This window comes from Salvelinus namaycush, chromosome 25, assembly GCF_016432855.1.
Source record: "Salvelinus namaycush isolate Seneca chromosome 25, SaNama_1.0, whole genome shotgun sequence".
NCBI classification, from domain to species: domain Eukaryota; kingdom Metazoa; phylum Chordata; class Actinopteri; order Salmoniformes; family Salmonidae; genus Salvelinus; species Salvelinus namaycush.
The window spans coordinates 26,579,851-26,594,638 of NC_052331.1; the positions used below are offsets into that span (position 1 = coordinate 26,579,851).

Genomic DNA, 14,788 nt, shown 5'->3' on the forward strand with positions numbered 1-14,788 from the left:
GTGTGTGTGTGTGTGTGTGTGTGTGTGTGTGTGTGTGTGTGTGTGGGCGAGTGACAGGAGTGACAAGAGCTGCTTATTTCGCCCCCAATATAATCGAAAAGCATTATCCTTCAGCTTCTCAGCCTCATGCATTTCAGTGACAGCATGGCTCTGTTGTGTTATTGAATAAAAACTTTGAACTATTTTGCTCTGTTCTCACAATAGAAGTGGAAAAAACTGAAATAATCATAATTGTTTAGAGAGTCTGGGACTGCCGGTGATTTACTTGTTTTCCAAGGCGTTTATTGAGTGCATTTTTAGTACAATAGTTCTCAGAAAGTTACAGTTTACAAACTCGGACACATACTCGTCACAATATACAAGTGGTAGCTATACAGAGAGACACAAAAGAAAATCAAACACACAAACAAACAAATGTGGTTCCTTCGTCTGTGTGTACCGTAAAGTGAGGTCAACTTCCCTGTCGTGCTGTCTTCATCCTTATTGGCTGTCCTGAGCAATGCTGGGCCTGCTGTGTGTGTGTGTGTGTGTGTGTGTGTGTGTGTGTGTGTGTGTGTGTGTGTGTGTGTGTGTGTGTGTGTGTGTGTGTGTGTGTGTGTGTGTGTGTGTGTGTGTGTGTGTGTGTGTGTGTGTGTGTGTGTCCATCATCTGAAATACAAGAACACAGAGATAGAGGAATTAGCTGTTTGTGTTAATCTTTAAATGAAACAAATCAACACTTTCCAAAACATGGATTAGCCTCGACATGTCTGCAACAGCAATCATCAGAAAGAATGGACACACTCTGAAAAGGCCCACTTTTCAGACAGAGACGGGACAAATCAAAACAGATGGCATTGTAAAATCTTATACCAAAGTATAAACTGGGTGGTTCGATCCCTGAATGCTGATTGTTTGAAAGCCATGGTATATCAAACCGTATACCTTGTGTATGACAAAACATTTATTTTACTGCTCTAATTAAGTTGGTAACCAGTTTATAATAGCAATAAGGCACCTCGGGCAATATGGCCCAGGGGGTGTGGTATATTGCCAATATACGACGGCTAAGGGCTGTATTCAGGCACTCCGCGGTGTGTCGTGCTAAGAACAGCCCTTAGCCGTGGTATATTGGCCATATACCACACCGCCTGGGCCATATTACTTAAGTAATCCACACAACAGTCCTTTTACATTTATGAATATATATGAAGTAAATCAGGCAACTGTTTTGTAAGAGGAGTGGATGGGACAATGACAAGCAAATTCTGAAATGGCTTTTATGGAGAGAGCACTGATTGCTTTTTCATATCACAATATTGAAGTGGAATGCTATTAGAGTCAGCATTTTACTAAGACAAACATTAGCAAATGGAAAAATTAGAAAAATGGGAATTACAGACTGCACTGTCATCTCATTCACACAGACATGTTGCATGGCAAATACTTGAGACGTGGTTGAATGGAAGCGTAGCTAATTGATTGAAATGAGATCCTTGCATTGAGTAAATATACATAATTAATCAGAAGAATAAATGGTTATGTGTAGCGTACTCCGGGCTTGTGTGAATGATGTTGAAAGGAATTTGAACTGCTAGGTGTCAACCTAACGAACTTAACATATAGATTATCACACAGGGTTTATTGAAACAACTCAGGTGGTCTTAGGTCTATATTATAGGCTGCACTACAACAATTATATATATATATATATATATATATACAGGATATATTATATCCAATATACCTTACTTCAAAGAATAGTGCTACTGTTTTATAGTCTGCCAACTTCCTCTCTTCTCTCATTCCCTCTCGTTTTCCCTCACAGACACACACTGTCAGGTCCTGACCCACTCTCTCTTCATCAAGAACTGTGGTGGAGAAGCCGTGAGGGAGCCAATAGTGTGTTGTGTGTGTGTATGTGTTTATGTGTGTGCCTGTGTGTGTGCATCTATGCCTGTATCAGTCTGTTTGCGTGTGTGCATGTGTGCACGTGTATGCCTGGACCAAGCTCCATCCGTCTCCTTCCCTGCGGCTGATCAGACCTGTGCCAGACTTTGAGGCCCCAGCAGGTGGCCTGGTCCCATGTCTGCCTTGTGCACTGGAGCAGTGATCCAGATAGAGGTCATTTCTCAGTCCTAGCTCAAGCCAGCCAGGCCTGGCGATGCCCAGACCTAAACCCACACCCAGACCTGGGCCCGAGACAGGTTCGTTACACCCCGGATAAATGAGCTGGAGCCTGGCCAAGATGAGGATCAAGTGAGGGGTGGAGAGATGAGACAGAGGGGAGAAGGAAAGGGTAAAGGGGTTGAGGATACTTAATAACCTGCTAATGGGCTGCCATCGATTTCTAATTTCAGATGACACGGTGGGTACCTCAGTCTTAGTCATGGATCCACACTCCTCCTAAAATAATAGCCCAACGCTGTCCGAGGCTGGTTTGTGGTAACAGCAGGCTAGGATATCTGTGTTTGGGGAAGCAGTAGTTTGTCATTACACGACACCTGAGGATGCTGTTACAATGGATCGATGCAATAAGTTACAATGATGTTAAGGTGTTTTGTGTTACAACTTTATACATGGGCTTAATCTGTAGATAATCAACTGCCTTTCCCCTCTGCTGTCACTGAAATCAACAGGGTTCTCAGACAAATGCACTGTAATTATTATGGCTATATGTGATTCATAAGTCATAATTCACTGCTACTGATTATAGCTGTATCATTAACAGCGGTGAGTAGTTACTTTTACATTGAATTCCTGCTTTAATGAAGTGGATATTCCTGTGGATCAGTGTCTTCATATGGCTCCTTTATTTGATTGGTAATAAAACAAGTATTCACTTTGGCCGAGTCACATTCATCAGAGCAGTTCAACCTATCATGAACCAGCAGGTTCCTACACCTTGCTGTCAGACATAGTTGAGATCCAGTGTGATTTAGTTTGAGACTACACTACACCAATCACAGCCTGCTAGCATAGACAAGAGCTGGGCTAGTAGTACAATCAACCCGATGTACCCGTTAGACCCCTCACGTCAGCTTCACCTCCTAGACCACCATCTTAAACATACTCAAAAGAATACTCTCTCTCAAACGCCATCAAAAAGCATTCATGTCATCAGTAGCCTCCATCTTAAGAATAGACCTTTCCCACCAATTACAATAGAGTGTGTTCCACGTATAGACATTGGTACAAATCCTAACAACCAGTGAAAATTTGACTTAAGTGGAAGTTTTCACCCCATTATGGACATATAAATGAATAGTGGACAAAGTATGTGGAACGTAACTTACCTATACTTACAACGAACTTTGATTTCAGTGTACTATATTAATAGCTATTAAGCTAGCCACTTAAGGTAACAGGTGTGTGGTGGAATAATGTATGAGCAGAACTCCTTGGAGGCGCTACATCCTCTCCTCCTAACACCGAGGCTATCCATATGGTGACACTGTAGTGGTCTGGAGAGATAATTCAGTGGCTCAGCTCTAGCTGGCCATGGGGGACTGACTGCAGTGTGTGTGTGTGTGTGTGTGTGTGTGTGTGTGTGTGTGTGTGTGTGTGTGTGTGTGTGTGTGTGTGTGTGTGTGTGTGTGTGTGTGTGTGTGTGTGTGTGTGTGTGTGTGTGTGTGTGTGTGTGTGTGTGTGTGTGTGTGTGTGCCTCTGTAAGCTGTTTAAGTCTGTGTGTTCATCAGGATGGCATCAGGCATCTGTTGGCAAAGCCAGGCCCAGATGTTCGTTCACACACACACACACACACACACACACACACACACACACACACACACACACACACACACACACACACACACACACACACACACACACGGAAACTCTCCAATCTGAGATGTCTTGATTAGCTTATTGGCTATTCATAAAATAGCCAGATATGAAGTAAATGATGCCATTCTTCAGCGAGAATGCCTAGAGAATGTCTAGGAAAATGAAGGGGATGTTTTAAATGGCAATGATATGTAGTTATAATGAAATCCTGAACTTGACCCCAGCAACTCCATGATCATCTTTCAGATTATTTATTCCATTACCGTTACTGTTTCCCAATAATCCACATCTGTGAGGATGTATGATATTCATTGCCAGTACAGTTACTATGAGGATCGATAGGAGATACATACCATTGACATTTGGCCAGATGAGACGAGACACTCTCCACTCTCCTTCCCATTCTGGACGGTTCCAATCCCTCCAACACAAACAACAAACAAAGAAATAAAGAAGAAACAACATAATCTGTACAAGTAAGTGCTCATCAGCAAGATACGGCATGGATACACTCACATTTAACATGGGCCCTCCAGAGAATGGACGTTTTGGTCACGTTTTTTTATCCCTACAGTTGTTTTATACACATCTACAGAAACAGTAATTTGTACATGGTCCTTTGTACATTTATTTCCAGGTCAAAGTTCATTCAGGATTGTGACTCCTCAGCATTATATGTGTCCATCCCCATTACAATTCAGTGCACAAAAACGTCATCTTTGCCAAAAATGCAAGCAGAGAGAGTCTTGCACATACATATTCATACACATCACCTTCAATATGAAGATTTATTCTGAAGATATATTCATATTTAGTTAGAGATATACATATTTTTATATATTCTCAGAATCTGGGCGAGGCCGTTTCACTAGTCCTTTGGCAAGGCCATCAGCCCAGACATCGACAGGTAGTGTTAAGGTGAAAAAATGGAAGAGAGGTCTGAGTTCCCTGCTTTTATGGTTAAAAAACAAAACAAGACATCAACAAATGTCTCAAAAGCTCTCCTTTCCCGCCAGTTCAACTGTTGACCTTGAGGAGATCTCCAAGATGTCAAAAGTTTTGAATGAAGAAAAAATAGGTGAAAAATAGGTGAGAAATGGTCAAACCAAATCAACCATACACCACTGTATGCCTCTGTATCATTTTCCGTATGTGTGTATAATGACAATGTATGGTGAATTTGAATTGCTTTCTTTCTACGCGCATTTCATACCGCTGCTCCTAGCCAGGCTAAGCATCCTCACTAGTCTTTGAAGAAGGCCTGGGTTCAAATTACATATCAGAGACCTTCTGATGACATGAACTTCCTCTTCAAAATGGCTTCCACTTGGTCCTCCTCTCCAGTCTACCGTCATCCAGTAAAGATATACATCTGATAGTCCCAGACTCCATCACCGTGTCAGCCTGTGGTGGTCTGGGGTTAGATTACAGTACAATACGATCATATTCTATATACCATGGGCTCTAGATGTGAAATTACACAGGCCTACACACTGATGATAATCCATTGATGATAGTATAGTCCATGGCCACAGATTAAGATGTGACAAAAGTATCTGAACCCATGGAACTCCAGACAATGGATAGTTCAGACTAGGATGATCATTTGTTCACTCCAGACTCCAGGACTGTAGAACTCACAGATTAAGATTAGAAAAGAAATTCTCTGAACCCACTGAACTCTGGATCATAACTCATTATAACTCAGATTAGTGGAAGGTGATATTGAGTTAGTATTGGTCTGGACCCTGGTCTACTGCAATTATGATGTTCCATTAGATGAGGATGATAGTCTCGACCCTGGCGCGTCCCGACGGGTTGGGGGTCATTCGGTGAGGGGTGTAGTCCTTCCTGCTGTAGTCCCTGCCTGCCTGAATGCTGCCCGACCCGTGGCACCGCGCCCCCTCCAGTCATGCCATGGTGGTGGGCGACTGGCACTGGCTCATCTGGACCCGCATGGAGGCAACGTTACTCAGGATCTTCTTCTGGTGGCCCGCCAGGGTTACACCTATCCTGAGGAGGTCTCTGGAAAGAGGGAGAGAGAAAGAGAAAGAGGGAGAGAGAAAGAGAAAGAGGGAGAGAGAAAGAGGGAGAGAGAAAGAGAAAGAGAAAGAGAAAGAGAGAGAGAGAGAGAGAGAGAGAGAGAGGAAGCGAAAGCAAGACAGGACACATATCAATACTGTGTATTAAGTACTGTATCTGCAATGCCTCAACTGTGTGTACTGAAGAAGCAAGTACATAAGCAGACATTCATTTGGTGTCTAATACATTTACACAGATAACCAAAGCCCCAAGTCATGTCAGGACTGTTAGCCACTGGCTGTGAAGAAGAAAACAACAAACCCAATGTGTCTGCCTCTCAGTGATCTGGCGTTTGCTCTCTTTGATGATTAAAATCATGATGCTACATTTCAGAAACAACATTATGAAGCCAGAAAGATGCTACAAAACATCAAATGCACAGAAAGCGGTGTTTCTTACGGCCAATATTTGGACAGGATTATCATCGATTTTAGATGAAATGTGTGTGTGTACATGAATGCTTGCTCACGAGTGTTCATGTGTGTGTCTGTGTTTCTGTGTGTGTGTGTTTCTGTGTGTGTGTGTGTGTGCGTGCATGCGTGTGTGAGCCTGTTACAAAACACAATTACAAAATACCTGTATTTTGTCATGTATTTAATTAAAATATGTGTATTTTGTGTCTTAAAATACCAAAATCTTTGCAAAAAGCCATCCCGAACAGCAACAACATTCTCAGTAACGGTTACAGAAACATTTTACTTGCTATGACTGTGATATGTTGTTGTTTATCTACCTTAATTGAGCAAGTCACTCTGGATGTGAAAATGAACATACCAAAATGAACTGCAAAGCACACTGGGTATTATTATTGGCATTGTTTCGGGGCGGAGCTCATGCGAATAATACTTAGGATGCTTAGTTAATTTAGCAGACACTCTTATCACACCATAGTGCCATCAGACTTCTGATACCAAAAAATGGTATGTAAAATGATTTTGTATTTTGAAAACACAAATTACAGCTCTCAAAAGTATCTTGCTACAAAATACATCGGAGCATAGTTTAGCCCAGTGTAATACCAATTAGAAAATACTCAGAAGTAATTGAAATACATATTTAAAATACATGTAACAGAAATAATGCCCATCTCTGCATGTGTGTGTGTGACTCACTCAGAGGTCATCTGTGCTACCAGTTGCAGGGAGGTGAAGCCAGAGTTGAGAAAGTTGTCTCTGTACTGGGTCATCTTGATGGCTCCCAGCCACTCTCCAACTGAACTGAAGGTGTTGAAGTCTGGGATAGAACGGTCCAACAGGGGCTGGGAAGGCCTGAAGGAGGAGAAGAGGAGAGAGGGAGAGGACAAGAGAGAAAGAGGAGGAGAGAGTGAGTGAGAGGAGGAGAGAGGGAGAGGAGGAGTAAGTAAGGCAAGTAAGGGAGAGAAAAGGAGAGAGAAAGAAAGAGAGGAGAGAGATGCTTTGATGGTGCAGAGTGGAGGTATAGGCTTTCATGTTTAAGGAAGTCTGCGTGTGCCTGGGTTGAGTGTGTGTGTGTGTGTGTGTGTGTGTGTGGGGGTAGCCTACATATATTTTTCTATGTGTGTACTCACACTGCAGGGATGCTGGCCACTTGTTTGAGACTGGCTGGGTTGCGGATCATCTTGTCCAGGGTGTTGACGATGTCAGTGAAGCGTGGCCGGGCGTTACGGTCCTTCTGCCAGCAGTCCAGCATGAGTTGGTGCAGGGCCGAGGGGCAGTCCATGGGAGGGGGCAGCCGGTAGTCCTGCTCTATGGCATTGATCACCTGGGGACAGAGAGGGCGGCAGAGGGTATTGTGGAGAAGGCAGAAGGTAGTCAGTAACGGTCATGTTAGACAGGACTATTGTGGAGAAGTTAGAATGTAGTCAGTAAGGGTCATGTTAGACAGGACTATTGTGGAGAAGGCAGAAGATAGTCAGTAAGGGTCATGTTAGACAGGACTATTGTGGAGAAGGCAGAAGATAGTCAGTAAGGGTCATGTTAGACAGGACTATTGTGGAGAAGTTAGAATGTAGTCAGTAAGGGTCATGTTAGACAGGACTATTGTGGAGAAGTTAGAATGTAGTCAGTAAGGGTCATGTTAGACAGGACTATTGTGGAGAAGTTAGAATGTAGTCAGTAAGGGTCATGTTAGACAGGACTATTGTGGAGAAGGCAGAAGATAGTCAGTAAGGGTCATGTTAGACAGGACTATTGTGGAGAAGTTAGAATGTAGTCAGTAAGGGTCATGTTAGACAGGACTATTGTGGAGAAGGCAGAAGATAGTCAGTAAGGGTCATGTTAGACAGGACTATTGTGGAGAAGGCAGAAGATAGTCAGTAAGGGTCATGTTAGACAGGACTATTGTGGAGAAGTTAGAATGTAGTCAGTAAGGGTCATGTTAGACAGGACTATTGTGGAGAAGTTAGAATGTAGTCAGTAAGGGTCATGTTAGACAGGACTATTGTGGAGAAGGCAGAAGATAGTCAGTAAGGGTCATGTTAGACAGGACTATTGTGGAGAAGTTAGAATGTAGTCAGTAAGGGTCATGTTAGACAGGACTATTGTGGAGAAGTTAGAATGTAGTCAGTAAGGGTCATGTTAGACAGGACTATTGTGGAGAAGGCAGAAGATAGTCAGTAAGGGTCATGTTAGACAGGACTATTGTGGAGAAGTTAGAATGTAGTCAGTAAGGGTCATGTTAGACAGGACTATTGTGGAGAAGGCAGAAGATAGTCAGTAAGGGTCATGTTAGACAGGACTATTGTGGAGAAGGCAGAAGGTAGTCAGTAAGGGTCATGTTAGACAGGACTATTGTGGAGAAGGCAGAAGATAGTCAGTAAGGGTCATGTTAGACAGGACAATTGTGGAGAAGGCAGACGGTAGTCAGTAAGGGTCATGTTAGACAAGACTATTGTGGAGAAGTTAGAATGTAGTCAGTAAGGGTCATGTTAGACAGGACTATTGTGGAGAAGTTAGAATGTAGTCAGTAAGGGTCATGTTAGACAGGACTATTGTGGAGAAGTTAGAAGATAGTCAGTAAGGGTCATGTTAGACAGGACTATTGTGGAGAAGGCAGAAGATAGTCAGTAAGGGTCATGTTAGACAGGACTATTGTGGAGAAGGCAGAAGGTAGTCAGTGAAAGGTAGTCATTCGAGGTTCATGCTATGTTTAAATCCAATGATATCTTGATGTAATACTCCTGTTATCATTTTTGGTATGTTCCTATTGTCTTTTTTGTAAAAAACTGAATGTAATTTGTATACAGTACATTGATACCTGTATATGTTTTATATGTAATAAAACATATTTGAATCCAGAAGTTCATGCTAGACAGGGGTCTAAATAGGGCTGCTCAGAGTGACAAGGTAGGTGGACCATTGCCAGACAGTACCATATAGAAGGCCAATTAGGAAGACATTCGAGGGTAGTCACTAGACTCCAGTTCATGATTACAGGAGATCAATAATGTGCAGTAAATCAGAGAATTGTAGGAGAAGCGGAGATTTATAGAAGCCTGTCTGCTTCCCTTTAACTTTCCCTCTTCCTCTAGACCCCTTTGCTAAATCACTGTAACACCAGGCCCTAGTTTCTCTGTTTCATTGAGTGGTTAGTGAGCAATTCACTTAGCGTCAATCTCTCTCTCTCCCTCCATCTTTCTGCTTCTCTCTCTGCCCCTCTCTCACCGATTAATCTACAGACAGCACTCAGGCTGAGGTGCCCTTCCTACTTGACACTAGCGAATCACATATCTGTATAAAAGGATGGAGAGGACCTATACTCTGACACTGTGGGAGAGTGTCTTGGGAATGGGCTGAGTGCATATAATTAATGTGGTGAAATGCAGGTACTTGACACTTGTTCCATAGAAACTGCAAAGGCTATGAAGGCCTGATGGTAGATAAGTAGTGCTGTACTGTAGCTATGCTGCACATGGCCTTATACAAAGACAAAAAGGGTTTTCGATAGAAAGACAAATGCTCGCTCCCTCTCTAAATCCTAGCATGTTCATATGGTATACCGTATGACGGATTGTTACCCCTTAAAGGTTGAATCAGGGAAAAGTCAACACCGATAGAGATTCTAGCGTGTGAAAATGAATGATCATCAGAAATGGGACGACGCTCTATAGGTGCCCATGCTACCACTGAGAGCACTGCAATTCAGCACAATCTTGACAAATGGTGCATAAGGGGAAGTGTATGTGAGTGCATTTACATGCATATGCAGGTGTGTGTGTGTGTGTGTGTGTGTGTGTGTGTGTGTGTGTGTGTGTGTGTGTGTGTGTGTGTGTGTGTGTGTGTGTGTGTGTGTGTGTGTGTGTGTGTGTGTGTGTGTGTGTGCATTTATCATAGGTGTGTAAGTAGGCATGTGTATGTGCACACAGACTTGTGTATTTGTGTTTGTCAGTGCATCATGTGTGCATTAGCCTGTGTGTCTGTGTGTGTTTTGTGTGTGCGAGTTGGCATGTGCGTTATTAGTGTACACAGATGTGTGTGTGTTCTGCCTGAAGAGAACAGCAGGCCATGCTGTGAGCAGTTCCAGGCCTCCTCCCTGTGTGTGTCCCACCAGTCGCTGCCGGCATGATGCTGGCCCAGAGAGAGAACATCTGCTGGCTTGGCCAGGCCTGGTGGACCAGGCTCCAGAGAGACCCGTTGGCCGGATGGGGATATGGAGCTCATTGGTGTGTGTGTGTGTGTGTGTGTGTGTGTGAGTTGGGGGTGTTTGTGAGTGTGAGCATGTGTGAGATTCGGGGGACATAGCAAAAAGAAGGACAGAGGAGGTAACGTGCTTGTGTGAAATTCTGCCTTTGTGAGAATCTGCTCATTGTCAAGGACATTTCCAGTGGGAATCCTCTTGTCTAGCTGAGTTGTTATGTCTGAGAAGGTTCCATTTTATGACACAACATAAACAAATAGAAGGGTCATCTGAATACTCATTCACTGCCTCTGCTTTGGGGTCTTAGCCCGGTTACTGTAAAATCACTTTTGTGACTACTGCTTATGTAAAGAGGGCTTCATAAAATAATTTGATTGGAATTTTGAATTATATGAATATTTCTATACGCCTTAGAACAACATTTAAAAGTTCAACATGACAATAATACTCACATCCTGATTAGACATGTCCCAGTAGGGTCTCTCTCCGAATGACATCACCTCCCACATGACGATGCCGTAGCTCCACACGTCACTGGCTGAGGTGAACTTCCTGTAGGCGATGGCCTCTGGAGCCGTCCACCTCACCGGGATCTTACCCCCCTGAGAGGGAGAGAGAGAGGGGAGGAATAGAGGGGAAGGGAAGGGGAGAGAGAGGGGGGTGAGGGGGGGAGAGAGAGAGGGAGAGAGAGAGGGAGGGGAGGGAGGTAGGGGGAGAGAGAGAGAGGGAGGGCAGAGAAAGAGAGGGGAGAGAGAGAGGGAGGGCAGAGAAAGAGAGGGGAGAGAGAGCGGAAGAGGGAGAGAGAACGACATGATTAGTCCAATTAAAACCCTTCGAACCAAAAGACAACTACAATCTCTCTATCCCTCCACTCCTCCTTCCCTCCATCCCCTATCGATCCAGCAGCAGGGAACCTCTGTTCCTCCTCACACATCGAACCACAGCACATCTCTCCCGGTGCACATGAGTTTGAATAAGAGGGGTTTGGTCGGGGTTTGAGCGCGCCTGTCGAGCGTGTCTGTTTGTAATTGGCCTACCTGGGCCTGCAGCGAGCCATGCATGGTACTGATTGAAATTGACGGGTGGCTTGTTTAAGATTTCCTCTACACACACACCTGTTTGTAGGCCCCTTGGCGGTTTCCATTGTATCCGGCCAGCTTAATAATGCCAATTAGTTCAACCTGTGCATGTGTAGATAAGCCAGGCTTGAAAGGAGAGACGGGAGAGCGAGACAAGGCCCACCCTGCTCTCCTGGCTTTCTCCCTCAGTCCAACCGGGACTCTGACCAGGAGATGTATTGTGTGTGTGTGTGTGTGTGTGTGTGTGTGTGTGTGTGTGTGTGTGTGTGTGTGTGTGTGTGTGTGCGTGCATGCGCAAGAGTGTGTGTGTCTGTGTGCAATTATGTGTGTGCTCGTGTGTGTGTGTGTGTGTGTGTGTGTGTGTGTGTCTGTGTGCAATTATGTGTGTGCTCGTGTGTGTGTGTGTGTGTGTGTGTGTGTGTGTGTGTGTGCGTGCGTGCATGCGCAAGAGTGTGTGTGTCTGTGTGCAATTATGTGTGTGCTCGTGTGTGTGTGTGTGTGTATGTGTGGGTGTGTGTGTGTGTGTGTGTGTGTGTGTGTGTGTGTGTGTGTGTGTAGAGGTCCAGAGGACTCAGACTGAGCTCGTTAAGGCCCAGCCCAGAGCGTTTGACCTCTGTGAGCTCCTAACCCTGAACATGATGTTAACCTCTGACCTCAGTGGAGGCAGAGCAGGGAGGTAGGAGGAGGGTGTGTGAGTGAGAGAGAGAGGGAGGGAGAAAGAGGTTGGGAGTGTTCATATGGAAGTGTGTTTTTGTAATTCGTTGAGAAAAAGAAGACTGATGGAGATCTATCTAAGCTCTGATGACCGTTGTGCTTTTCTCAGATCCCAGGGTTCCTCTTCCAGTAACTAATGCCTCTCATCTGATTCCAGGCACCAGAAGGCTCTATCTTTTATCTCCGTTCTGTCAAAAGGCTATAGAAAAACACATGAATACAAGATCAACTGCACCAATGAAAAGAAACCCAGCTCCCTCCATCTAATCTCTAACTTTGCTAGACCCATGCTTCAAAGCGACTATTTTGACTTGGACACACGCCAGTTGAAACGAACAGTAAGAAATATAAATACACTGTCTCTTCCAAGTTCCTCTATCTGAGCTCTGACCTCAACGCCTTGTATTAGAGCCTCTCCATATCAATCACATTTCAATCAAATGTATTTATACAGCCCTTTTTAGATAAGCAGCTGTCACAAAGTGCTTCACAGTAACCTAAAACTCAGAAGAGTAAGCAATGCAGAAGCACGATGGCTAGGAAGACCTTCTTACCCCCCCCCCCCCCCCCACATCACCTTGCACCGCTCCTCGCAGACAGGCTAAGCTAATAACATTTTCACGGCTGCTGCGTTCGTGAGGCAGCTATGCAGATCGTCAGTAATTACCTCTGTGGGCGAGCTAGTTGCTAGCGCCCCGGCCCTGCCAAAACAACACTTTAATAACACAAAGTACTGCTGAACAGAACAGACCGGGCAGGAAAACAGACAGAGGAAGAAGACAAATATATAATAAAAAGCAGCATTGGATTTTTATTTATTAACTTAGGAGGAGAAAATACTGTGAATACCCCAGGGAGGGAGAGAGGAAGAGAGGGAAAGCGAGAGAAAGAAAGAAAGAGAGAAAGAGAGAGAGCATGCGTGTGTCTGAGACAGCCAATACCATTTCACTAGCAAGGCTGACAGTACAAGCCAGTGAGAAAGGAACATGCTGTTCTATGTGGTGGCCTTGAGACTTAGAGCGCGCACACAGAGACATGCCTTCATGTAAAACAACCGCTCTAAGCTAAACCGTATATCAACCTCCAGCCAAGCTCCATCAATCTCTTCAGCTAGCTGCTCATCACATAAAGGATATTCAGATCTTAATGTCAACATGAGAGCATAATTGTTCTCTCACGAAGTCTTTTGAAACTAGATTATATATACAACGTGACTTTAGGCCACAAAACAACAGTTTTATACTTGATTATTGCGGACCAACCATACTGAGACATGGAGCATTGCAAGGATTCTCACTTCAAACAGTTCCCTCCAGATCAACTTCAAACACCAGCAGAGGGTCACCACGCTGATGTCAACAAGATGATCTGACACAAAGTGAGTAGTACTGACTAGCTGTGACAGGTTGTAACTGGTCGTGACCGGTTGTGACAGATAAAGTGACAGGTGTAGTGACCTGCAGGGAGTGGACAGAGTGCTGTCAGGGTTAAGGAGGATCATGGGACATGGCGGATGGTGTGGCGATTTGTGACAGACAGGTCTGAGGTCTGAAGGAATGAACATGTGTTCAGGTGCAGAGTGTGTGCGTTTTGAGGAGCTCCCTAGGAAACATGAGAAAATAAAAAGGAAATATATGCCTGATCAAAACGTTGCTGTAAATCCCCTAGGAGCATGAGCAGCAGTGTGCAGCCTTTTCCTGTTCATTCTCCATGAGTTCACCTACAACTCCAAAACCTGCAAAAAGAACCTGGATGTGCGTATGTTCTTCAGCTTTTACACATGGGACACTAGCAATTGCTAACGTGTACTATGAGAGATGCAGTATGTATCCAGCAATTCAATGGAGCATGTCACTAGCAATCTATAGACTGAAGGGGAATCTAGAGTGTCAAATGGCAGTTTGTATCACTCTACACAAACTGGAGCAATGCCCTGCCTTGGTGTCGTAGTAAATGTAGATGAAATCCCCTGAACGATCTTCTCCCACTATGAGAGTCCTCAATCCTTTAACACCGTGTTTTGTTTTTCATTGCTGAGGCATGCAACCTCACCCACCACATCTCTCCAAGAGACATCAAACAGTACCATCATGTTGTTGCTAAAGCAGCAGCTGTCCCCAAATGCAGATTCATTCCTGTGGAATAAAAATGTGTGAACTCCCAGTAATGCCCATGACACAGTACCATGCCCCAACTTTTTGGTAATCCATTCCTAAACAATGCACACTCAAGTAGTCCCGAGCTCATTTACTTAGGCTGGGCAAAGACGTTTAATGTCCCGAAAGCAACGATCGCTGGAAGTCTGTCCAAATACAAAGACAGACAAGACAGACAAGACAGACAAGACAGACAAGACAGACAAGACAGACAAGACAGACAAGACAGACAAGACAGACCAGACAGACCAGACAGACCAGACAGACCAGACAGACCAGACAGACCAGACAGACCAGACAGACCAGACAGACCAGACAGACAGACAGACAGACAGACAGACAGACAGACAGACAATACACCCCAGGGACTGTCTGGGA

General features: G+C 44.3%; 1 protein-coding gene across 1 annotated transcript in view; it reads right to left on the bottom strand.

Moving 5' to 3' along the window:
• Positions 1 to 610: 610 nt before the first annotated feature.
• LOC120019855 (ephrin type-B receptor 1-B-like) overlaps positions 611 to 14,788 on the bottom strand; it is a 165,925-nt gene continuing 151,747 nt past the window's right edge. Inside the window, exons 12-16 of the mRNA XM_038963269.1 lie at positions 10,914 to 11,063; positions 7,394 to 7,587; positions 6,960 to 7,115; positions 4,119 to 5,790; positions 611 to 648 (exon numbers count right to left, since the gene is read on the bottom strand). Coding sequence (XP_038819197.1) covers positions 5,676 to 5,790; positions 6,960 to 7,115; positions 7,394 to 7,587; positions 10,914 to 11,063 — 615 coding nt within the window. The 3' untranslated portion in view covers positions 611 to 648; positions 4,119 to 5,675. The remainder of the gene's footprint in view (positions 649 to 4,118; positions 5,791 to 6,959; positions 7,116 to 7,393; positions 7,588 to 10,913; positions 11,064 to 14,788) is intronic.